We start from the raw sequence: 27550 nt of genomic DNA, 5'->3' as shown, positions 1-27550 counted from the left end.
ACCCGAGCCTTATTAGTTAAAGAGGGGTGGAAAAGAGGGGTGGGAAAGAGGAGGTGAAGGGCGGTTTTTTTTCTATGCAACGGGCCCTTCGTCACTTAGCTACACCAATGGTTCTCTACAGGTTGCTTCAAGTTCGATCCACTGTTTTGACCGAGTTTGACAGACAGACAGATTGTCTTTCGAATTCATAATATAAGTATAGATAATCAATAATTTGTAGGCATTTTTTCAAATATACAAAGTTAATAATATTTTTTATCGTCCGTTAAGCTTGCATTTCAATTACACAGAATGTAATCAAATTATTCGTGAATATCAAAACATGTTGACGAATATTTTATTATTTAGTAAGTACTTGTTTTATTTGTCTGTAGTATTTTTGTAAATGAAATTTTCCTTAAAACTTTAAGGTATAAAAATGCAAAATAGAAAAAAACTTATACCTTGTTAATGCCACTGAAATATGAAGATTGCCGGTATTTTTTAAATAAACATTGTTTTGTTTTAAGAAAAATATGTATGTAGGTATGTACTTATGATAACTAATTACATTTTTCGCCTGTAGGTTAAAACACTCACAAATTAACTTTCATAATTAAAAATTTGTAATGTTTGAGATATAGACCGGGAGATGATAATGACAAAATATTTAAGTCGAAAAAAAAGACTATCTGAAAATACAAGCATTTTTGTGGAACAAATCGTTCGACACTCGTTATTTTTCCGACGCGTTCGATTAACGCCCACGCGATTGGGCCGCCGGTGCGAGCGTTATGACCATCATTTTCCTTTTTGCCTTTACGTAATAAGACCCCTGAAGAACCGCCATACTGGTACGAATGACCAAATATTTTGTCATTATCATCTCCCGATCTAATTCACGAAATCGTGATGTCTTAACCGTCAGCTAACTTCATCGTTTAATTTACTTTGTTCATTAATATAATTTACTCGTATCTATATTTGATAACACACCACAACACGTACCTATACAACACAACAACAAAATCCTGTAAATTTCCCACTGCTGGGCTTAGGCCTCCTCTCCCTTTGATGAGAAAGTTTGGATCATATTCCATCACGCTGTTCCAATGCGTTCACGCAATCACGGCGTTCCTTCAACGCCGAGCTCGAGATGAATTATAAACACAAATTAAGCACATATATACGGTGGTTCTTGCCTGGATTTGAACCCGAAATTATCGGTTAAGATGTACGCGTTCTAACCACATGGCTATCTCGGCAAAAAGTATTAAATAAGTTAAAGTAATGTACTTTTATTTTATTAAAACGGTATTAATTTTTATACAGTGGCACTTATTCCAGCGTTCAGAACAGATTTATTGGGTGGAACCAACGAGACAAAACTAGACGGCAAACAGAAGTAATTAGACTTTGTATATAATTCAGATATATAGACTTTATTTACATAAGAATTATTATCATCAAATCCCTAACTACATAATTATGTATAGTAACGACCCAACTTAGATGTAGCGTCGGCAAAATTCGTAAAACCGATCACATCCGAACTAAGTACGCTATCCCAAATTTTCAACATTTATTTATTATTGGAAAATGATTTTCACACAAAAGTAATAACTTGTAATATCACATGACCTAATATATTCTTCAATTCGACGCGAAGATTTACATGCACTCGCTGTCTCGGGTTGAACTGTCGCGAGAATCTATAGCGACGAATAGCGTCGAATTGCGCGCTAAGGAACTATTTCTGTTGGTTGTGGGAATCGGCAGTGATCGGTTTTATTGAATTTGTCGATTCTACATCTAACTTGTGTCGGACTGTACACTTACAAATTAAAAATAGTTACTGCATCAATCAAGACTGGTGGATTGGTGGCAAGAATACTAGCATTATCCCGTTGGATCACTCCTGATCACGTTGATTCTCTGAGCTAAAAATGAAGCAGCCCCTGTTAGCTGCGGAGGCAATAAGGCAATAAGGCGAAGGATACTCTTAGAGAAGCTTTTGACATTACTAATTTACTACACCAAGTCCCAAGTGCTTTTCCTACAAATTATTTTTTATATTCATTATATTTTGTTTCGATTTTGCAATGAAATCTGTTGAATTGATTGAAAACTGTTATCACCGTTGTATAATAATCCTTGCTTTCATAAGATTTATTGGGTTTTTACATAATTTATTATCAAATCATACTACGATATACGTAGAAACTGTTTGAGTTTGAACAATTCATAGTATCACTTCTTGCCGAAGATATACCTGAGGGAAGCCAGCATAAGTACAGATACAAGAGACACCTTCCGGGAATTGACAATAGAAGGCAAAAGCAAAGAAGTCGACTATCGATACACGCGGCAGCGTGTGACAGACTGGGCGCGGAGTCCGACAACCATCCACCCCATTTCACCAAAAATATTTATAGCAGTCCTACAAAATGTAATTGAAAACTTACCATGGTCAAAGCAAGGAATAAATGTGAATGGGGTTCATCTTAGCCACCTACGCTTTGCAGATGACATCGTCGTGTTTTCTGAAAGCCCATGTAAGCTCAACATTATGATTGAAAACGAACTCCAAACTGCCAGTGTTTATGTAGGCCTCGAAATGAACCTAGCTAAAACCAAAGTTATGACTAACAGTGAACTAACGCCAATACTGGTTTAATTAAGCAATGTTTATTAACATAAGAATTAACAACATTAAATGCTTAAACTAAAACTAAAACTAGTTACTGTATAAATCTTGACCGCGTGGAATGGTGGCAAGAATGCTAGCAGCATTTCCCCGTTGAATCGCAATTCCGATCCTCTGGACAAAAATACTGGTTGGAGATGTGCCTCTCGAGTACGTAGATAGTTACATCTATCTTGGGAAACAAATTTCGTTTAGAAAATGACATTTAATGAAAATAGCCATAAGAGTAGCAATAACATGAAAAAAGTACTGGGCCAAAACTACCAAGTAGAGTGAAAAGGATAGTTGACACTACTATTCTACCCTGTCTTACCTATGGTTGCCAAACGTGGATCTATGACCACAAGGCAAGACACAAAATACTAACCACTCAATGGGCAATGGAAAGGAGCTGTTTAAATATAAAACTTAAAGATAGAGTAAGATATACAGAAATCTGAAAGGTAACGAAACTAAAGGATGCTCTACAGTTCTCTCAAAGTCTGAAATTGAGGGGGACTGGCCACGTGGCAAGATATGATGACAGTCGTTGGACTGTCAACATCACGAGATGGAAAGGACCGTCTGGCGCTAGAAGGAGACGTCGCCCGTTCGGTGGCAGGACGAGATTGTGGCCTACACAGGAAGTGACTGGATGACCTCTGCCAAAAACAGAACCAAATGGAATTAATTGGAGGAGGCTTTTACCCTGAGGGTCACAAATTAAAATAGTTTAATTTACTTTAATTTACAAAATTTGTTGGTTACAATTTATGTTTGTGGAATAAATAAATCTATTTTATAATATTATATTTATATTATATGATGCCTATTGAAAATGCTATGGTGTCCTTAATACGACGTCTTTTTGACAACGTGCTGCACGACCACGTTTTTAAGAGTTACAGGGCCTAATAGGCTCTGTAGCGCAGGATTGATGCCTTTGACAGTATTATTGACACTGGCATTTAACACATGTTAAACACATGTTAAATGTTTAACACATGTTAAATGCCAGTGTCAATAATACTGTCGAAAATAATACTTTGAGAAGAATTAATACTAATTCTGACAACTTTATATTAATTTACGGCATCCCAAAATGCCCCAAAATGTTAATATGTTGTGTTTTCTATGAGAAAATTATACTTTTATAAAATTCCTTTTTTGTTCCATTCGCTTTCAAACGCTTGGCCCTTGGAGTAGTGGTGCAAAAAGCTTCATCACAAGTGTAACACCTCGCCTCTCTGCCTCCACTGGTGACAGGAGGGCTGGTTCGTTTGCCCAGAGGATCGGAATTGCGATTCAACGGGGAAATGCTGCTAAGATTCTTGCTACCATTCCACGCGGTCAAGATTTATATAGTAACCAGTTTTAGTTCACATTTGTATATATTTAAGCATTTAATGTTATTAATTCTTATGAGAAAAATAATTTAAAAAATACGCAGTCACTGTGCGATTCGTGATCACGTAATGTGTTATTAATAATTCTTATGTAAATAAAAACTTTGACAATATCGAAGTGATTACATATTTCTAATTAATATTAAAAATGAATGATTCTTTCGTGTTTAGGAGACTGATGCGATTTACTAAGAAGCCCGTTAGACTTGAAGCTTATTATGAACCATACTGGGAAAATGGCCAATGGGTTTTTGAGAGGTAATGTTATTAATATAATTAATTAGTAATAATAATCTATACTAATGATAATGCTGTCATGATATGGGTACGTTATGTGGAGGAATGAGTAACATATTGTAAGGAAGGTCTTAAGCAAGGACATTGGTGGATTAGAGGAACAACAACAGCCTGTAAATTTCCCACTGCTGGGCTAAGGCCTCCTCTCTCTTTGACGAGAAGGTTTGGAACATATTCCACCACGTTGTTCCAATGCGGATTGGTGGAATACACATGCGTCAGAATTTCCATGAAATTAGACACATGCAGGTTTCCCCACGATGTTTTCCTTCAACGCCGAGCTCGAGATGAATTATAAACACAAATCAAGCGCCTATATATAGTGGTGCTTGCCTGGGTTTGAACTCGAAATCATCGGTTAAGATGCACGCGTTCTAACCAGTGGGCCATCTCAGCTCCTTCGTTTAATAAATTTTGTTAACATTTTAACTGTATGAAGAAATCTTCGTGAGCTGGTGAAGCATGCTGGTACAAGATTTAACAGGATTGACTTTTGAGATATCGTTTTAGTAATTATTGTCGAGAATAAATAAACGTTTTAGTAATTTTATTCCTCGGCGTCTCTTTCGAATGTTAGACGGTTAATATTTCAACAGAGAATTGAAGAGACCGGAAAATACTCTGAATGTGGGATCGACTCAACATAAGGAGTGCGACCAGATATGTGTGAAGTTGTATGAAAGGTATGTTACACTATAAGAAACTTTGTTCAAACTCAAATTGCTTTATTCTATATAGAAGCATTACACTTTCTTATTGATGGTCAATTGAAACACTACCACCGGTTCAGAAAAGAAAGTATCCTGACCTGAGAAGAAACGGCGAAAGAAACTCAGCAGTTGTTTGTTGTTTTTTGTGTTTTTTGTCTCATATATTATATAAAAAAATTAAATGAAATGAAATGCTATACGTACGACACAACTCACATGTATCATCGGCAAAATTCGTAAAATCGATCCCATCCGAATTAAGTACGCTATCCCAAATTATCAATATTTATTTCTCATGTGAATTTGATCTTGACACAAACGTAATAACTTGTAACATCATATGACATATAGTCCAAGATTTTTAGATATCCGCTCTGCATAAAATCCTTCTACGTGATTTTTCGATTGGATTATGTCGGAGGGTGCCCTCCAAAAATGATTGAGTTACTTTACAAAAACATATCGGAAAATATCAACAACAGGAGGAAAAGTTTAGTATGAAAAAGGTGGGATATTTTGTTCTCTACAAAAAAGATTTCTTCGGTTTTTAACGTAAAACTTACCGTTTCCGAGATATATGCAAAAAAAACGTTTTCCAAGATGTCGGCTAACGCTCGCGGTTTCGGGCGACAGAAACTCGGTTTTATACTTGGGGGGCACCCTCCGACATAATCCAATCGAAAACGTAGAAGGATTTTATGCAGAGCGGACCGATATTTGGTGCTAAAATTCCTGGACTATTAATATATTCGTCAATTTTACACGTCGATTTACATGCACTCGATTTCTCGGGTCGAACTGACGCGAGAATCTATAGCGACGAATAGCGTCGAATGGCGCGATAGAGAGCTGTTTCTATTGGTTGTGTGAATCGGCATAATCGGTTTAATTGAATGTTGCCGATACTACATCTAGGTTGTGTCATTTTTAACTTTGCCGTTTCATAACTTTAATTCATTTTTTAAAATACATTAGTAAGAAGGCATATTAGTCAGCACAAGATTATGCAGATGATAAAAAAGCGTAGAATTAACTTTTAACTTTCGTACTTCCATACGGGATATGTAACATAAATATACAATAGGCTATTTGACTGGTTTTTAAAATGCCTTTTATATTATTAAAAGCAAGGTTAACAAGACAGACAGTGACTTTATTATAAGCCCGGCTTATCAGGAGCGTTTTGTGTCACGTGACAAACGTTTGAAAAAATGCATTTTTATTGATGGATTTATGAATAAATTAAGTATTATTTTCAAGTTTCGTTAGTAAATAACCATTTTTAAACTCATAATATACGCTGATTACAATAATTCACAATTTATTTTTCGCATTGTCAAATAGCCTATTGTATTTAACTAATATGACTGTAATTTTAAATGTTGAAAAAGAGTAACTACTTAGTTCCTTGCACTTTCCGAACCGGTGGTTCACTTAAAATAGTTGTTGACGATTCAAAACTGTTTGTAAAACGTACCAACTAACCTACTGGAATAACTTATATATTGTTGTATATTTTGATTTTTGATTACTTTTCTAGCTATGGAGTTGTTTGTGGTATGAGACTTAAAACGCCAGACAAAAAAAAGGGGAATAAGGTGTATGAATATCAGGAATTTGAAAATATGTGTTACCTGGAATACGCCAATTGTGTGTCCGCCACGAAACGTATGTGAACTAAAATTTTTATTGACTTTGGCAAAAACAACAACCTCCTTTTAATTTTCCCACTGCTGGGCTAAAGCTCTCTCTTCCTCCGATGAGAAGGTCTGGAACATATTCCACCACGCTGTTTGTGTGGCAGATTTTTTATGAATTTAGACCTCAGGTTTCCTCACGATGTTTTCCTAGACCGCCGAGCTCGAGATGAATTATAAACACAAATTAAGCACATGAATGTTCAGCGGTACTTGTCCGAGTTTGAACCCGCGATCATCGGTTAATATGCAAGCGTTCTAACCACCGGGTTATCTCGGCCATCTGACTTTGGCAATTAATCATCCCTTATATCAACGCCACCTAGGAGACTAAGATGATACTCTCCTGTAGTGGAATCGCTTACTCGCCTTCAAACAGTAAGGATTTTTTATGGTGTAGGTTGTTGAACATATTGGCCACCTGATGGTGAGTGGTCACCACCGCCCATAGACAATCGTTCCTCACACTACGACTACATAGCTATCTTCTTGACTTGAACCCGAATACTGAACACACTTTCTTACCGACCAAACTCTATTTGAACTTCATCTAATATTGTTGTTTTATTCCAGGACTTTGTAAGTACAACAAACATTGTAAAATTTTAAAGAATTTAATTAATATGGTCAACATATTACAATCGCAAGAGTCAAGATCAAAAAATAAACTATGATATGAATAAAGCTAAAGCTAGTAAATAAATAAATTCTTTTTCTTTTTCTGACTCTTATATAGAGTTTTTTTGATCTTTACTCTTCCATCGATTCGTATTGGGTATAAAAGTTTAGTTTAATCATTTAAACAATGCTGTCTCCTTCTTTCGAATGTCAAATCAATGATGACAGAAAGAGACAGACCTATTTTTGATATGTGGCTTTGTTACTTCTAAGATAGACAAGTCTGGGCGATATATGCTTCGGAGTCGATTATATTCAGCCATTGTTGTCTCCTGAGCACGAGCGGCGCATTTTTTTTATCGTATAGGTTGGCGGACGAGCATATGGGCCACCTGATGGTAAGTGGTCACCATCACCCATAGACAATGAAGCTGTAAGAAATATTAACTATTCTTTACATCATCAATGCGCCACCAACCTTGGGAACTAAGATGTTATATCCCTTGTGACTGAGTTACACAGGCTCACTCACCCTTCAAACCGGAACACAACAATACTGAGTACTGTTATTTGGCGGAAGAATAACTGATGAGTGGGTGGTACCTACCCAGACAGGATTGCACAAAGCCCTAACACCAAGTGAATAGTAGTTATTATTATTATTAGATAGTTACACGCTGATAGTTTATAAAAAATATTGTATCTCGTATATAAGACTAGCTGTGCCCGCGATCTTGTACATTTTTGAATATGACAAAAAATATTGTAGCCTAAGTTACTCCCTATAATATCTGCCAGTGACAGTCCCGTCAAAATCGGTCCAGCCGTTGCAGAGATTAGCCGAAACAAACAGACAGACAGACCGACAAAAATTGTATAAAATGTTATTTTGGTATACGTACCGTGTATACATACATATGCATTGAGTAAAAAAGGGCTATTTTAATACTACAAACAGACACTCCAATTTTATAATATGTATAGATTGGTTTCCGGTAAAAAAAGGGAACTGCACGGAAGATATTACGGAGTTCCCAACTTCCGCGACGGATATCGTGTCCCGGAAAATTTTGTGGGAAAAGAAACTTTTGCTATAAATATATTATGCTTTAATAGTTTTTTTATTATTCATTTGTCACCCTATGGTATATAGTACGAAACGACTCAGATGCAGCATCGGCAAAATTCGTAACCCGATCACATCCGAATTAAGTAATGTGTATACATTATCAATATTTATTTCTTATGCGAATATGATCTTTACACAAACGTAATAACTTGTAATATCGTATGACCTAATATATTCATCAATTCGACATGACGATTTACACGCACTCGCTTTCTTAGGTTGAACTGACGCGAGAATCTATAGCGACGAACAGCGTCGAATGGCGCGATAGGGATTCCTATTGGTTGTGTAAATCGGCAGCAATCGATTTTATTAAGTTTGCCGATGTTACTTCTAAGTTATGTCGTGCTATGCATCAATAGACAAAGAAATATTAACTATTCATAACATCGCTAAAATATCACCAACCTTGGGAGCTAAGATATTATTTCTCTTGAGCCTGTAGTTACACTGGCTCACTCTCCCTTCAAACTGGAACACAACAATGCTGAGTACTGATGTTTGGCGGTAGGATATCTGATGAGTGGGTGGTACCAACCAGGTAGGCTTAAACAAAGCCCTACCACCTAAACATTAAGTAAATATAAAAATGTATACAAATAATAAATAGCAATGCTGACACTAAATATACCACTGAATGTCTTACAATGTTCACTGTTTTTCAGTCACAAGAAAATACAAACCGCTATGTCCCTGCGTTTTTAATCAGTAATATCTTCGAAAATATTAATTTAAGTTACATACTGTAAAGGGTCATATTGATCTATATTAAATGAAAAATGTATTTAAGGTACTTTCGTCGCTTCGAAAATAAATCGTTATTTCTCGTAAAAAGTAAAGGGTAAGAAATGCTTAATGTGGGTATTCCCTAAAATGTATACATTGGGGAATTTTTGGAGACATTTTTAAGGTGTGCAATGGAGTTTTGACTACTCATCATAATATACTTTATTCAAGTAGGCTTTTACACGCACTTTTGAATCGTCGTTAAACAAAAATTTTAAGTGAAGCTACCACCGATTCGGAAAGTAGGTTCTAACGAGAAGAAGTTTCTTGCAAGAAACTGTAGTACATGTAAATAAAATATCAGACAATTATATACACATTTAATTACATAAAATAAATAGTACAAAACGTACATCAAAGTATTGTCTATTAATGTTAATAAATGTAAAATACAATTAAAATTACAACAAAACATTTTTAATGTATTTATCGAAACTGATTTTATTATTATTAACAATTTAAGAACAAAGTATTTTACAACAAATATATGTTACATCAACGTTTTGTTACACGACTATTTACCTTAAAACTGAAAAACACAACTGCTCTGATCAAATCAACTCGTATCGTAGAAAAAGCAATTAAATTGACTATGTCTAATTCTCATCTATATATATTATAAAATTGGAGTGTCTATTTGTAATATTAATAAAGTTTAAATTCCCGTCATTAAGAGTTCCTTGAGACTTTGAACAAGGTATCTTTGAGTCGATCCAGTACTCAAGCACATATATGTTAACTTTAAATATGCAAATATAATATGTACTATATTGCCATATACAAGAACAAAATTACATGACACATTTTTGTGTGCTTACAACACAAACATTTTTCACTGGCAACATTATCAAGTAATCTGAGATTGTAACGCTCACATATCAACAAAGAACAAATAAAAATTGCCCAGATCTTAGATGAGGAAGGGCCTCCGGTGTATAGAAAAATCGAGCCCTAATCCGTCTCTCCCACCCCTCTTTAACATATATTACGTTTTAAAAGTACAGATAGCAAAAAAATAAATCTTTTGAGCAGGGCCATGTTTTTCTAACTTCAGGAGCTTAAGATTTAGGTTAGAGGGCCTCCTGAACTCCGGGATCTGCATGCACCAACTGGCCCTACGATACGTCACTGCCCCAGATATGTTTTTGTTTTCAGCATTATATAACACCAACTTTAATACCGTTGAACCGCATCAGTATATCGATGTACAGTCAGAGTAAGAAAACCTTCGTCAGTTTTCAAATTTATTCCTTTATCAAGTCTTTAACTCTTAGTACCTTTTGAATCTAAACATCAAATCATTGCGACGCAATATGTCATTCTCGATCGGTAAAGCAGATTGTCGCTCGTACTGAGCACACGAAAATAGATCTTAAGGTGACGAACCTTTTCTTACCCCGACTGTACAAATATCCTCATCACTTGCAACAGGTTTCGATGGAGACCAGACACAATATTCTGTGAAGAAGTATCACTCACCAGATCTTATACTTACTGCTAAAACAGCGACGCTTTGTAAATAAAGGCAACACAAAACAGCCTTCATTTATATAGAGGCAGGACAAAGGCCTTTTGAAGAGCTCATTGGCATACACTTTGGCATATTTGTCATCCTCACAAAGAACTTTCAATAAAAGAACAAAGAACAAAAAACAAAGAACTTTTTATAAAAGTTATTTTTTTTATTTCTAGTACACATCTGCCGAAAAATATCATATTAAAAATTCCATATTCAGCTAGCGCGCGAAAACGCTACTTGCACAATATGGAGCCACAATGGGGGCGGTGACGTCACTTGCTTGTATTTTAATCCGTTGTACTTATAGCAGGCAAACAAGGTTAACAAGCAAGTGACTTCATCATAGGCCCGGCCAATTAGAAGCGTTTTGTGTCACATGACAAACGTTTAAAAAAATGCATTTTTATTTATGGATTTTTAAATAAATTAAGTATTATTTTCAACTGTCGTTAATAAATAATCATTTTTAAACTGATTATACATACTGATTACAATATTTGACACTTAATTTTTCGCATCGCATTTAGCACATGAAATTTAGCGATGCTTGCCAGCCATTTTCCCTTTGAACTTGCAGTAGTTTAATGTTATAACAAACTTGAATTTCTTAGTAAAACAAATTAATGACAATACATCATAAAACAGGTCAAACCCCGAAATAAGGCGCTTATTTTTTTTTTTAAATAGTAAATTGACTAAAGAAGAATCGTCAAATATTATACAAATACAATATATTCCTAATAAACATACAGTAACATACCACAGACTAATTTATTATCTATGGAATCATCCACAGCTTATGTATATTTCTTATGAATAAATTCACAAAATTTCTATTAAAATTTGACTTATTAATATAACATTACTTTTTAATATAGTTCGTTTGATTTAAAATCATATATTTTCAAACAATATTTAAACATATAGTATCCGAAGTGGGATATATATATATATATATATATATATATATATATATATATATATATATATATATATATATATATATATATATATAATAAAATTACACTACAACACATAGTATATAATTTACTATTAATAAGTAACTTCTAATATTACAATAGTTAATTTTATTTGTCAAACTTTCGATATATCTAAACGTAGTACACATAAGTCGGTTTGTAAACGTTTTTGCGTTTTTAGTAGTGTTATACACAGCGAGTTAGTGCAAGCAACTCTTGCGCAAGTAGCGATAGAAGTTTCATGGAATTTAATTAATTTATTTTTCTCAATAATTAGTTGATAATCAAGTATATAGTTCAAATAACTATTAACCTCAAAATAAATATGAATGCTGAGAAAAATTACCATGCTAAGAAATAAGCAATTGTTAATTTATTTGTCTGCTGACGGTACACTACTACAAACGCAAAAATTTCAACATTAATTTTGATGATAAAAATATAATTTTATATTTGGAGTAATTCAAACGCTACCATCCGAATAAAGGACAGTGGGTTAAATAGACTAAACGAAAGTTAACCCAAACTATCCGTAATTAAAACGGGTCGTTTTCTAGTAATTTAAAGATTAGAGAAGAAGAGCAATGACTGTCTTGTCAAAAGTTTGATTTATAGGGAGGTCCAACATCACGTTAATCTCCAAAGGTTCAATCGACCTGCTCACAGTTAATATGGTCACATAACACACGTAATGGAAACTTGTGTGAATATCGTGAAGCTTTTAGTTTATTCAATAGTAACACTCACTGATCTTTATGAAAACGTCGTTTTACTAAAATTTATTTTGTCAATATTTTTATTTCTCCCTACACTACACATTTCATCTATCTATGTCTGTATATCTATTGATTAAAATGTTTATATCTACCCAATAAGAACATATATTATAATCTACCAATTAACTACAAAAAAATGGCAGTATATACATATATATAGAACATATGTGTAAAGATCGTTTCTTGATATCTTTTGTAAATAAATCAAATATATAAATAAATATTGGACAACTTCACATACATTACTCTGATCCCAAGATAAGTAGCTAAAGCATTTGTGTTATGGAAAATCAGAAGTAACGACGGCACCACAAACACCCAGACTCAAGACAACATAGAAAACTAACGAACTTGTTCTACATCAACTCGGTTAAAAATCCAACCCGGGACCTCGGAATGGCGTACCCATGAAAACCGGTGTACACACTACTCGACTACGGAGGTCGTTATTACTTGCCTAACCTTGTGTTGAGATAAAGCCTTTCCTGTGCGACATCACTTAACTGAATTATTTTATTATGATTTAATACCAGCCTGTGATAGCTCACGTCGAATCTCACTTCTGATAAGTGACTTATAGTGACACGTCACACGACATTGTCTCGCATACTCGTCTGACATTTCACGATCGTGTTCGGAAGTGAGTTCTGATAGATCTGGTGCTCTGATTTATACATATAATTACACTTTTTATAGTTAATTCTGATCGATAATCATTTATTACTATTTGAAATAAAATCGATTTCCGATTCGATTCGAATCGAACATACTAGAATCGATATGCATATATCGTAGCCAATTTAGGAACTTCATTGCTAGTTTTTGAATTTTGAAAATTTCATCAGATCTGATGAAATTGATTCCATCTTCATGACAATCCATCATTTAAAATTGTTTTGATAAATCGTTTAATCCTATAAGGAATTGATTTTGCGATTAATCGATTTCAGATCGCCATACCTAGCATCTGATATCGATTGTATTACTACTGAATCACAAATAAATTGGGTTTGAGGCTGGGAGAAGTTCCTAATGACAGTTCAGGGCTGGGTTAGTCAGTGGAACGAGGATATAGAAGATACACCTGCGTTTGCGCATACTTGTCATTGAAATTGTCCGCCATCAAAATTCAGTGAAGATGTTATAATTAAATAAAACACTTACTTCACTAAATTTACATAAATATATTCAGATCGACATAAACAGGTACCATATGGACTGGTGGTATGTTTCCATTAAAACGGTGACCACGTACCATCGTCTTTAAATTTAAATCATTATCTATCACATAATTATAAGACATCCATATTGGTGTTGCAATTTTTTCCTTAAATATATTTACAAATATTTAAAAACCTCTAAAATTCCTACAAAATTTATTTCAAAGGTATAGTTAAGCCACTAAGTTAATCTTTCCACGCGTTTTATGAGCAATATTTTACAAACGACCACATTTACCAATTGGAAAAGAAGAAATACCAATACGTCAGAATTTAATGATAATTGAGGGAAACTGCAAAGTAGTACTTGTATAATATTATAACATACGAAACCCTTCTCCATAACACGCTGCATCTTCCGATATAAGTTTTATGTATATTGGTTTAGTATGTTCAGTTGGAAATACTAAATTGTCGCATTAATTGGTATTCTTGTGTAACGGGGCATTTAATGCTTGAACAATACATATAATGTTATATGTATTTGCCTTACATATGCCTTGACTTTGAACTCTCAAACAAAACAACTGAGTTAACAACATTATTTCTCTTTCATAACGTAAGCATCCCATTCGAAAAGATTTTATGGAAATTTCAATTATAAGAACTAACTTTAGGTGAATGGGAGGTGAGTCAGTATAAACTTTACCGCGCGAATTTCCCCACAAACCTCCACATGTTTTCGCGTTACACATTCATTTGCAAACAAGAGTTATAATTGTTTCAATGCCACAGATAATAACCAAAACATAGGTAATAGCAAATCGAATGGAATATACCAATCCAAGGTTTGATGATCTGTCCTGCCATTGATTAGACACATAGAACAAATTTGATTAACATTAAAGAAACGTATTCCAACTGCTCAATAACCAAACTTTTATTCCACAGATATTTACACAAAACCGACTAGTCGAATCGATATTAAGTGGCACTGAATCGATTCCGTTCCGATTACTCGACTATCTCGAAGTCCATGTCGTTGCAGTAGTCGGCCAGGAAGTCCAGGAACAGGGTGAACTTGCCGCCCGACGAGCTTGACCAGCCCGCAGACACCGTCTTCATGCACGTAGACAGATTTGTCAGCACATCCTGCGAAGTCACAAAGCTACAGGAGAGATCAGGCGACAACAGTGACGGGCGACCCACGAGATTTGTCAGCACGTCCTGGGAACGCACAACGCTTACAACAGGGCTCAGGGCAGTGGCAGCGACGGGTCACCCGCAACTCACCTGGGGCCAGTCCTGCGAGTAGAGCGCTAAGCAGGTCTCGGCCAGCGCTCCGGGCGCCAGATAGCGCTCCGTGAGGAGGAACAATAGCACGTGTGCTAGCGCCGCCCACGCACCCGCACGCCCGCCCAGCACGCGCACGTTGCGCGCGCACAGCACGCGAGCGAACAGCGCCAGAGCGCCATCCGCACCCGTCTCGGGCGCCGCTTCCGCCGTCACCGACGCGGGGGGCGCCACCGGAGCCCCCGCCGGTTGCACCACTGTAATTTAGTTCGCTTCGGTATAGATACAACAACAGCCTGTAAATTCCCACTGCTCGGCTAAAGACCTCCTCTCCCTTTTGAGAAGGTTTGGAACATCGGTATAGATATTATTTTGAAATTCGGCTGTTTTATGTTGTAGGGGGCAAACAATCAGGAAACAATCAGGGGCTCAGGAATGTGAACCACCGCCTATCGATATCTTCTACACCGGGGGCTTTACCGGGGAGCTTGCGTGAGTTACCAGCCTAAGGAAGGATTACGCTCTTTGAAAATTCCCAAATCGTAAAAGTGCCGGCGAAAACTGGTTCCACAGAGAGATTGTGCACTCACCTGAGCACACCGAGCTTATTAGAAGCCAATTTGGCTTTGCCTCACAATGGACCACGGGACTGAACGAGGCTTGAAATATAAACGCCAAGCATTGGAATACTTGACGTTGATATTACGTACGTGGCAGCCATCGGAATGCTCTCAAATCGTGGAGATGTGATAAATAATATTTTTTAACAGTTCACTCGCTAACTTGCGTTTCTTTGGGGTTGAAATGAAATTAATTTATCCGACCTCAGATTTCCCGACACAAGTTTTCCCGGTTTCCTCCGACGTTTTCACGGGAAAAATTAGCCCGGCCCGCGTATGAGATGTCTACGGTACTGTCGTCTGCGTAGCAGTAAATGTCCGTAACTTGCAACAAATTATTGATATGCAGAAGAAAAAGAGTGGGTTATAGAACGCAGCCTTGTGAAACATCAGCATTAACGAATTTTAAGTCATAGCATGCAACGTCGACAACGACCTTGATTGTCCAATTTGGCAAAAAGGTGGTAGTCCAATTGCATAATTTCACGGGAAGAACATAGGAAGGGAGTGCCACACGTGATCGAAGGCCTTAGCTTTGTTCAAACTGGGTGCCTTACCCTTGCCCTCAACTGCTTCTGCCCATTTATGAGTAAGGAAAACTAGGAGATCACCGGCCGACCGACCAAGACGGTCTACTAACGGTCGCTAATCAGCTGGTTCTCCTTTAGATACCGCAAGAGTTGGCAGTTTCCATTATCTTGGAGAACAAGGAGGTTATAGCTAGGCCTATAATTGGAGGGTTCTGCGCAGTTACCCTTTTTTGAGATATGATGCACCAAAGCAGTCGTCCCGAACGGACGACGCCTAATGCGTAGCATTGCAGGAAAAGACGTGGTAAGATCGGTGCCAACTCGGGAGCCTATGTCCGTAGGTCCACTCGACTTATGAATAACCTCCGGCACCGTGGTATCGGAATTATTGGTGGTGACTTACGTCGGTCATCGTGAGTCAAGTTGGACACGAGAAAGAGCCTAAAAGATGAGCTTTCTCTTTCACAGTAAGGGCCAATGACACATCGTTCCTGTGCAGTGATGGAAAAGAAGGCTGACAGAAATTCCCTAGGAAAGCCTTAGCGAGAGACCAGACGCAAGTGTTCCTGAATGGAAGCGCACCAGTTTCTCACCAATTCTGCCAATATGGTCCGTCTTCGCCTCAGCAAGCACGTTTTTGAAGGACCTTGGCGCAGAGTTATAGTTATATGAGGCACACACCAGCGTGTGGTACAAAATAAATGTTCCAATTTGTAACCGGGGTACAAAAGAATAGTCGTTGAGGTTGGAGTTGAGTCCCTTCATGTAGCAGAAGTCCACAGCAAGGGTGGTAGGGGTTGCCTTATGATTCCTGCTCCGCTTGCCCCGAACAGTGGCGAGCGCAAAATTGCCGGGGTTTAGTGACTTATTTAAAGCATTTGATTGTGTACAGCACGTAAGTTCAACAGATATCTATTAACCGAATAGTCTTTTGGATCTATATTAGGAATGGGTGTTTCACAGGGATACATTTTTGGTCCTACTTTATTTATGATGTATATAAATGATCTTCCTTTTTATGTTAAAGATATTTGTGATATTAAATCGTTCGTTAATGACACCTCGTTAATTTTTACAGTTGACAGAATAAAACCTAATCATGACAATGTAGCAATGCATTATCACTGATACTAAGTTGGTTTACAATTAAATTTAAATTTAAACAATGGTGATCAAAATGTTACTGACACTTAGTATTGCTAGGAATCTTTATTTATCTTTAGACTCTGCTCCATAGCATACAAGGTTAAAACAAGTATAGTACGACACAACTTAGATGTCGCATCGGCAAAATTCGTAAAACCGGTCACATCCGAATTGAGTACGCCATCCCTTATTATCAATATTTATTTCTCATGAGAATATGATCTTTGCACAAACGTAATAACTTGTATTATCATATGACCTAATATATTCGTCAATTTGACGCGTCGATTTACAAGCACTTGCTTTCTCTGAAGCGTGAATCTATAGCGACGAATAGCGTCGAATGGCGCGATAGGGAGCTATTTCTATTGGTTGTGTAAATCGACAGTAATCGGTTTTATTTTCATTCCATTGCATTTTCCGATGCTACATCTAATTTGTGTCGTACTATACGTAACGAATAAACTTACCGATAACTTCCCCGATTTTCCCGTCTTCGTCAGACTGAGGGGTGGGGGCCCTGTCATCGTAGTCCTCCGTGGGAGAGAGGTCTGGACGCCGCTCGGGGGACTCGGGCCCCTCGTCGTGATGGGGTCGGTCCGGACAACACGTATTCCACAGCTCATGGAGATCGGGCAACACCTCCAATATTTTCATCGTCTTCCTGCTCACTGGCAACATTTTCCACAATCAGCAATATTACAAACACGTCTGAACAAGTTTGGTTTCTTTAGAAAAGATGGGCTACTCAAAACTACACGCTGTCAAAACTCTAACAAATCATTGGACATTGAAAGTATATGTTTAATAACCCCAAAATGATTCGCTTCTGCAGTCAGCTCCTGAGTTTGACGATAAGAAATGGAAACTGCCACTAAAATAAACTAGGGTAGTGCCACATATAGGGGCACGTCGTTGGCGTAGGAGTGCCCCGGGGGCTCACCGTAGACGATGCAGAAGTCGATGGACAGCTGCAGGATGGCGCGCTGCGTGGGCGCGCGCGTGAACACGTTGTGCGGCGCGCACGCCGCCGCGCATGCGCGCAGCACGCCCGCCGGCGCCGCGCCCTCCGCGCCCTCCAGCAGCACGCAGATCTGCTCCTGCGGGGACCCACTCCAGCGATTGAACCATCATATATATGTGAGTCGAGATGGCCCAGTGGTTAGAACGCGTGCATCTTAACCGATGATTGCGGGTTCAAACCCAGGCAAGCACCGCTGTTTCATGTGCTTAATTTCTCTTTATAATTCATCTCGTGCTCTGCGGTGAAGGAAAACATCGTGAGGAAACCTGCATGTGACGAATTTCATAGAAATTCTGCCACGTGTGTATTCCACCAACCCGCATTGGAACAGCGTGGTGGAATATGTTTGATAACCTTCTCCTCAAAGGGAGAGGAGGCCTTTAGCCCAGCATTGGGAATTTACAGGCTGTTGTTGTTGTATATATGACACTCCATAAGTGAGGGTGAAGTTTCAGTATTTTTTTTTAATTTATGAAATTCGTTTAATATAATTGTTTCTCAGTCAAAACGACTTCACAGAATCGATCTACTCTATACGACATCTCTATAAATTTTAATTACATATTGCATCATCAACCAATATGTAAGCAATCCGATGTTTGAAAGGCTTTCGACTGAGATCACATCATCAATAAATTACCGAGCTATGTTACTTATGTTATGATTGTTGTTTGTTTGCTTTAATTTTTAACGTAAGCTATAATTATGTAAGAGTTACATCTTAAATCGTAAAACAAGGATCTATATGAAATTAGTACGAATATAATCTGGTGTTCCTCAAGGTTCTACCTTAGAGCCTCTGCTATATAACGCTTACCATTTTGACGTAGGTTGTGATAATACATAACTAAAAACCAGTACTTCACAAGATTGAATTTGGAAAAATGTTAACCGCTATTGAAAAGATACTCAAAAGACTGCATCTGTTCTAGTCCAGAAGCTATTAAGAGGCGTCTACTATATGTTTATTAAATGTTGGTTTTGACAACGTATGTGAATAAAATGTATGTGAATGTAAAAATACCTTAAGTGCGATGAGCGCGGCGGCGGGGCTGCACAGGTCGCGCAGGTTGATAGGGGGCGCCACCTGTGCAGGGGGGGAGTCAGGCGACACGCGCAGCGACCATGCTTCTTGCTCTATGTCCTTGCACAGCACCGCTGAAGGGAGGGGCAGGGGCATATTCTTATCAATGTCCAAAGGAAAGAAATAGGGGAAACATTTAGGAGGTCACTCATTTTGTCATGAAGTAATTTATATTAAAATAAATTTGTTAACTAGAGTTGGAGCTAAGAATTTTTAATATTTTAAATGTATTCAATTACCTGTGGTGGTCCAGTGGTCGTTAATCCACTTGCTCAGCCTGTTGTAGCAGGTCCTGGTGGCCACGGCGTGTAGAGGCGCCGGCGACATGGGCAGAAGCGCTGTGAGCGCGGACGAGATCCGGCTGCGGGCGATGGCCTTGCAGGACTCCAGCGCTTCCGAGCGCAGCTTGTCCAGATGCTCCGCGTACATCGCTTGCAGGGTCGGAATGAGGGTGGCCTGAAGGAAAAAAATACCGAGTTCACGACACGAGAATATTATATACATAGAAATACCCTCACTGCCACCTCGCGTCACTCCGCTGGTCGTCACTATTGCTACTACATACAACACACACACATGCGCGTCGCTCCATGCGCTCAACTCAAACAGTAGCGCCCCCCTCGCTCCGCACGCTCACAAGCGTGCCATAAAACCCCCCCCTACTCACACCCAGTCAGCGTGCTGACGATGTCGACGGCGGCGGCGCGCTCACGTCACACGGCCTCCCCCTCAGACACCTGGTCGGCGTGCTGCTTGACGATGTCAACGGCGGCGGCGCGCTCACGTCACACTCTCTCTCCCCCCCCTCTCACCCGGTCGGCGTGCTGCGCGACGATGTCAACGGCGGCGGCGCGCTCACGTCACACTCTACCCCCCCCCCCCCCACTCACCCGATCGGCGTGCTGCGCGACGATGTCGGCGGCGGCGGCGCGCTCACGTCACACTCTCTCTCCCCCCCCCTCTCACCCGGTCGGCGTGCTGCGCGACGATGTCAACGGCGGCGGCGCGCTCACGTCACACTCTACCCCCCCCCCCCCCCACTCACCCGATCGGCGTGCTGCGCGACGATGTCGGCGGCGGCGGCGCGCTCACGTCACACTCTCTCCCCCCCCCTCACACACCTGGTCGGCGTGCTGCTTGACGATGTAAACGGCGGCGGCACGCTCACGTCACACTCTCTCTCCCCCCCCCCACTCACCCGGTCGGCGTGCTGCGCGACGATGTAAACGGCGGCGGCGGCGCGCTCACGTCACACGGCCTCCCCCTCAGACACCTGGTCGGCGTGCTGCTTGATGTCAACGGCGGCGGCGCGCTCACGTCACACTCTCTCCCCCCCCCCCCCACTCACCCCGTCGGCGTGCTGCGCGACGATGTCGGCGGCGGAGGCACGCTAACGTCACACCCCCCCCCCCCTACTCACCCGGTCGGCGTGCTGCGCGACGATGTCGGCGGCGGCGGCGCGCTCACGTCACACTCTCCCCCCCCCCCACTCACCCGATCGGAGTGCTGCGCGACGATGTCGGCGGCGGCGGCGCGCTCACGTCACACTCTCTCCTCCCCCCCCCCACTCACCCGATCGGAGTGCTGCGCGACGATGTCGGCGGCGGCGGCGCGCTCACGTCACACTCTCCCCCCCCCCACTCACCCGATCGGCGTGCTGCGCGACGATGTCGGCGGCGGCGGCGCGCGCGTGGCTGCGCGCGTTCGCGAGCGCGGCGGCCAGCTCGCGCACGGCGGCCGAGCACACGCGCTCCGACACGAGCTCCAGCACGCGCCGGCTGGATGACGGCTGGCTGCGCAGCAGCTCCTCCTCGAGCCGAGACTGAGTGACAAAGTCAAACAAACTCTTAATAACTTACCACCTTTATTTATTTCCTCACCGACCTGCATAGCTGAATCTATTCGCAATCGATTTATATGAGGCCCCATTGAAACTTGTAAACCTATACCAAGGAGGTCTGTTGTTTCTAGAACGTCTAATGCTTGCCCGTTTAAAATTACCTTCGATATACCCACCCACTTAAATAGTATATGTAAAACATTTTTTCTTTTTACTGTTTAGTATATATGTATAGTATATTAATAACACTAAATCACTAAACCAATATAATATTTTCATTTATTGTATACTTTACTACGTATATTTTTCTGAAAAACGAGAGAAGTATCACCAACAAAAAATACCGTCTCGTGTTTATTGACTAAAATAAGTGAAAAGTCATTCATATAAATAAACAAGAGGAAAAGACCAAGTATAGATCCTTGAGGGACCCCTAAACTAACAGGCAGTGATGTTTAACTTATTGGATTCAGAGGACTGATGCATATATATCATGGCATGTGTTTCGAAATGTAGATAGATATTTTAGTAGCATAAGAAATTATCAAGGGGATAAAAATATTATTATTGTAGTAAAGTAATATTCAACTGTGCCTAAATGAAAATCTATCATTACTTATGGTTGAATATGATGAGACTTACCTGCAGCTCCTTCTCCTTATTCCGTATCCTGTCTTCCGTGTTCAAGGTCAGGCTGACGGGCGTGATGTGCCTGAAGCTCTCCTTCTCGTGATTAACCCTTGACGTGGAGAGCAGCACGTTGACGTCCCTCAGGAACGGGCAGAGCTCGAACAGAATCGATTCATCGACCAAGTCGCAACAATCGAATCCTTCCCTTGGCACACTGAACGATAAATCGCGCTTGTGATTAAAAAACTCCTGAGGGAAATGCGGCAAGTCGAATAACCATCCGAGAATCGATTTCATATAAATAACGGTATTCTTCTTCATAAATTCGTTGTATTTTAATATATTCTCGTAGATATAGAAGAGTAGGTGTAGAAGGTTTCGATAGTAATTCAACCGTAAAGTTGTGTAGTCGAGCATAGACAAGTAATGCACTATCCAAGGCACTGTTATCGTCATTCTACCATTGTCTATGGCTGCCCTTAAAATTCCGTTTAAATCTATGGTAGGTTGACTCTGAAACAGAATACAATATATTTTTGAACAATTTTTAAATTTTCTTGTTATAAAATCAAGCTGAAATAAAAGCGGACCCAAAAGTGCTCCCAGTGAAACCCTACTTATATAAGGTTTAAAAAGACTCACATAATTCCGTAACGCGATACCATTTTCTAGAACTTTCTCCTTCGGCGCCGCAAATATTTCTTCCTTGTAATTATTACCGGGGAGAGCTCCACTTTTCAATAGAATGTCTACTGACGTCTGTACGTAGGGCAGCGATGTCAGGTATCCCAGGAATTTGGACAGAAGACATAACTTCTTGGACAAAAGTAGATATTCTCTCGTAAGGTCAGACCCATTTGCTGGAAAAGGAATTACAATTTATTAGTTATTTACCACTTTATATAACGTGGTGGTTGAATTAGTCTGATTTCACATGACAATAGGCTATTTAAAATAGGTAGGCAGACTGACAAATGAGCCTTCTGACCACCTGACCGCTTCCAAAGACCACTGTAATTGATTATCCCTTAGATTGTCAATGTTGGTCATCCAGTATTGGGAACGTTGCATTATCCCTAGGTGAGTACATAGACAATCTAAGGGATAATCAATTACAGTGCTCTTTGGAAGCGGTCAGGTGGTCAGAAGGCAATAAAAAAAATCACTTGTGATTGACTTCAAGTGATTTTTTTAATAAGGAATGGTTTAGATTGCCATAACGCCATTGTTCACTTTTCATCAGGTAAACCATTTTTAAAGTTATCATCAGTTCGCAAAATAAATTCTACTGAGAAGAATCAGCAAGCAACTCGGTTATAAAGACAGACATATTATTTCAATAAAATACAATTTCTTTTTATCTATTAGGCAGGGTTCAGTTTAGTAGTGTTATAAAAGAGTCTGTATATGGTGTAATAAACTTACAAGACTCGTTGCTGATCCCCGTCGCATCGAGGGCAAGTATTTCGGAAGCGAGCGCGTCTTTCAAATGCACCCTGAAGCTCTCGTTCTCTGCATACATTATAAACTCTCTGGAAAAAAAATGATTATATCACAACTGTCATAAATGTACTCATAAAGTCAAAGCTTAACTATGTTATTTCTATATCATGCACAGCACAGTTAAAAATGTGTGTGCATTTTGAGGCATCAATCAGGCAGACATGTGCATTTGCATGCTTGATTGGGAATGTCCAAAGGCCCCAAAAATTGGTTCTATCTGTTGAAATTTTAGATAAATTGCTACTACCGGTGCAAATTCGGACGAGCCCATAAGAATATACAACGTTAACTTAGCGTTATCGTCATAACTCGATATATTGATGAATAAATGAGACTCACTTGTAGAACACTTCCTTATCGGAGAAGTGCGGCAGGCGATGTGATTCGGTCGCCGACGGACACGTCAAGCGGCGCTGGAGTTTGCTCAGCTTGGACTCCTGAAACAGCAACCGTTGCAGTCATTCGTTTGGGTACGATCGCGGCGAGAGCAGGAGGGCGTGCGCTCACCGGCGCGGGCGCGTCGAGCAGCATGCGCGTGAGCAGCGCGGCCAGGTGCGCGTGGTTGTGCGCGCGCGCCGCAAGCGCCAGCAGCGCGCGCGTGCGCGTGCGCAGCGCCGCGCCGCCGCCGCCCGACGAATACCATCTGCGACAGCGATTAGCACGTGCTACATCTCTTAACATTCTCGTATACACCAGCAATAAGAACAGTCGGCGAAGATTGGATGATATTAAACTCTTTATGATTGTTAAGATATTAAGATTATGCTTTACTATTGAAAATTAAGTCAAGTTACGTAGTTTTCGTACTAGACATCGCAAAATGCTGTTGACGTACTCTTTGATTTTTCGAAGGCCTTTGATTGGCTACAACATGATTCATTTTTTTGGAAAATAATGGTAACTGTAGAGCTATCGATCTCATTTATTAATGAGAATTTGTTGACTTTTTGTTGCATACTAATTCAAAGAATTCAATAGATTTTCGTAAATATAATTGAGTTTTTTGATTACATAGGCAAAAATGGACGTTTCACAGGGATCAATATTAGGTTACTTTCTATTATTGTTATTTATTATAGACATTCTTTTTATCTATATTTTCTATTCGTGATATCGTATATTTTTGCTTTTTTGTGTAGTTCAATATGTTCTCTATGTGTTATATGCTGATGTTTAAGAAGAATGACGTTAATATTTGTAAGCGACAAACTCATTCATAACATTATCACACTAAAACTCACCTCAATATTTCATAAAACATGTCCCTTTGCTTTTTAAAATTTTGGAAGCTTAGTATCGATGGGAAGTTTTCTGCATTGTCTGTCTCGTGGTTGAAGCACACCATGCCATTGGAGCCCCTACTCTCACTGGTTTTGGACCTATCGCTGTTAGACTCAGCTTCACACTTCAATCCGTATGAATTTAGGAGAAACTTCGCCAAATCCGGATAAAAACTTCGAACTTTCTTATTTTCGCCGAGGATTTTTAACGAATTCTTGTCTAAAATCACTTCTAAGACCGATCGTTGATTCCATAACGATTTCACAGCGAAATACGTGCAATTGTGAATGGGTTTCAAAATCGATTCGTATAAATTAATCTGTAATTGAGATTCCGAAATCCTGTAGTCATCTTCCAATTGTTTGGACAACAGGATCGTTATCAGGAAATATATTTCCGTATTTATACTTAATATTAGATTATTCTTTAATAAAACGTTATAAATATCGATCAATATATCGATTTTTTCAATAAATGCGATTTTACTCTGATCAGCCTCGACACAACTTAAATTTCTATCAGTTGACTCCTTTTGGGTCACTTTTATCTGTGGCGTTGTAACTTTAGGGGATAGTGATGTGTTTAAGACGTTAAATTTCTCCATCAGTTTCTGTCTTTCTTGCTTTAGAATATTTCGCTCGACTTCAATGCCATTCGACAGTTCCTTAGGTTGTAACTTCGGTTTGAAGGCCAAGTTTTCCTCGAGCGCAAGAGGCGATGGTTGCTGGAACGCCTCCGGAGTGAAACTATTCAAAGAGTAGCTCTTTTTGCTTCTATCAATATTCGTCGGTTTGATTCTGCGTCGGTCAGACTTCAAGGAACTGGACTTTCTCGTGCCGATTTCGGGAAATATTTCCGAGTTGCTCAAATCTAGGTCCATTTTGGTTTCACTGTCATCATTAGATGTATTTTTCGACCGTCTCTTTTTAGAACTTTTCGATTGGACATTGACTAAGTAATCCGCTAAGCTGACGCTCTTCTCCTGGGACCTGGAATGCCTGCTGATACGGGGAGTGTCACATCTTTCGAATTCTTTAAAGGATCTGGATTGAGGTGTGACAGGGCTGCTCGAAGGTAAATTCGTATAGTCAGGTTTGAAGGTATTTTTCAATGGAGTACTTGATAGAATCAGTCTCTCAACTCCTGTGCTGATCCTCGATTCATCAGACGATAAAGAGAGATTATGTTCCTTTTTATCCTCAGGGAAGAGCTTTGTTTTGACTCGTCTACCCGGTTTCTTTCTTTCCCTGTTTGGGGACTCCTGTGTTTTTCTTTCAGATTTCACTATGAGACTATCATTGGAGTTGTCGTTATCACATGTTGGTTCGCTAACTGATCGGTGGTGTTTGCGTTGAGCAAGTGACTTTTCTGGCGTACCTTGGTGTTGTGGGATTGGTAAGGCATTACTGTTTGTCTGTAAAACACTGCAAAAATATATTAAAAAAATTAATGACACCTCAAATTGTGATTAACAATTAAATATAAGGATAAATTCTAAATAAAATCACTAACATTATAAAGCTATTACAAATAGATATCAAAATTCCAAGGTTTAGAGTATGACCTCTAGCTATCTCAATATCATAACAAGCTTTAACAATTACTCGTAAAACAACTAATTTCCAGGTGAAAATATGTAATAATAAATTTTTGGTACATACTTGCCATTGGAATATTTATTCTAGCTTACAGGAATAAAGAATCTCGTCTGATTAATTTTTTTTTTTTTTTATTAACATTAAATGCTTAAATATATATATACAAATATGAACTAAAACTAGTTACTGTATAAATCTTGACTGCGTGGAATGGTGGCAATTAATTAATTTCTGATTAATTAGTTAACATAAAAGATAAGTTGACCAATGCATATTTGTCATTAAGTTTAGTATTTGCTGTGAAGAAGTATGCGTGATGTTTCGAATGTATATTATAAAATTATTCATTCATTCACAGGCACTTACAATTAATAATACAATCTCTTCCAATAATATTATTAATAATCACTAAAATTGCAGCTGATGTTACTAATGTCAACTGTAGAATAAATAAATAGATACTATTTATATAGCCCTTATAAATTATTCAATAACATTACTGACCTATGTCAAACATAGTCAGATATACTCTGATACAATGTAGCTTCTCAGATAATATGAATAAAGTGAGAGGGAAATAGTATTTATTGTAATTCTGGTTTTATTAAGTTTTATTTAAATAAATTAACTCACTTTTCAGTCTGATTCCTGAGGTACGACAGAAAAAAGCCGACAAACTCATTCCTATTGGAACAAAATAATATACAGTCTTCTGGTGCGGTCTGAAATATTAAACACAAAATATAAACACTGTCAGCAAGTGTAAAATTTTAAATATTTATTAGGTTATTTACCTCAATTGACTCATTATTTAACCATTTAGATAATAAATCCCAGTCTAACTTTCCCGAAATAGCACTTTGAATTATTGTTTCAGGCATTTTAACAACATAAAAATAGAAAAATTCGCGATCGATGAAAGGAGTTGCGCGCTAATTTTTCTTTGACCGCCATGACAGTGACATTGACAGTAGTGACACGACTGTGTTTTTATTTTTGTGCTGGCAGATGTCAATGTCAAATTAATTAGTCATGTTCATCTGTAAATTAGGGAATACAGCAGAAGTAAAATAAAGTTTCATTTTATTAATAAAATAATGAATGAAAAATCTTAAATAAGCAGAATAATCGTAATTTACAATAAAAACTCCTTTATTTTAGTTAAAGAAGAACGTACGCTAGAAATATAAGAAAGTACTGCAAGACAAATTTCACTCAACCATTAAAAATGATTTCGTTATTAGTTGTTAATTGTATC

The 27550-nt window shown here is 38.8% G+C and overlaps 2 protein-coding genes across 3 annotated transcripts; one reads left to right on the top strand and one right to left on the bottom strand.

Annotated features, from left to right (window-relative positions):
- The first annotated feature begins 1317 nt into the window (after nucleotides 1-1317).
- LOC124541932 lies at nucleotides 1318-8511 on the top strand. The gene is made up of 6 exons (XM_047119870.1): nucleotides 1318-1384; nucleotides 4243-4329; nucleotides 4965-5051; nucleotides 6619-6746; nucleotides 7349-7354; nucleotides 8378-8511. Exons 2-6 carry the CDS (start codon nucleotides 4250-4252, stop codon nucleotides 8488-8490), a joined length of 414 nt encoding a protein of 137 aa, XP_046975826.1. The 5' UTR covers nucleotides 1318-1384; nucleotides 4243-4249; the 3' UTR covers nucleotides 8491-8511.
- A 6088-nt stretch (nucleotides 8512-14599) lies between these two features.
- Nucleotides 14600-27273, bottom strand: LOC124541928 (codanin-1). Of its 2 annotated transcripts, XM_047119865.1 has the most exons (15): nucleotides 27087-27273; nucleotides 26926-27014; nucleotides 24655-26118; nucleotides 23921-24056; nucleotides 23753-23850; nucleotides 23336-23442; nucleotides 22553-22770; nucleotides 21923-22423; nucleotides 21086-21262; nucleotides 19680-19896; nucleotides 19381-19514; nucleotides 18276-18432; nucleotides 17803-18003; nucleotides 15037-15293; nucleotides 14600-14895 (listed from the first exon to the last, which is right to left on the bottom strand). In XM_047119865.1, the coding sequence occupies exons 1-15, from the start codon at nucleotides 27171-27173 to the stop codon at nucleotides 14758-14760; spliced, it is 3981 nt and encodes a 1326-aa protein (XP_046975821.1). In that variant the 5' UTR covers nucleotides 27174-27273; the 3' UTR covers nucleotides 14600-14757. The 2 variants fall into 2 exon arrangements, with proteins under 2 accessions (XP_046975821.1, XP_046975820.1); XM_047119864.1 differs by lacking the exons at nucleotides 14600-14895; nucleotides 15037-15293 and having other exon boundaries at nucleotides 17933-17996; nucleotides 27087-27272.
- Between the last annotated feature and the right edge of the window lie 277 nt (nucleotides 27274-27550).

This window comes from Vanessa cardui, chromosome 29 (assembly GCF_905220365.1).
Source record: "Vanessa cardui chromosome 29, ilVanCard2.1, whole genome shotgun sequence".
Lineage (NCBI taxonomy): Eukaryota > Metazoa > Arthropoda > Insecta > Lepidoptera > Nymphalidae > Vanessa > Vanessa cardui.
The sequence above is the reverse complement of the archived record's forward strand: the minus strand, read 5'-3'. Positions and strand labels throughout refer to the sequence as shown.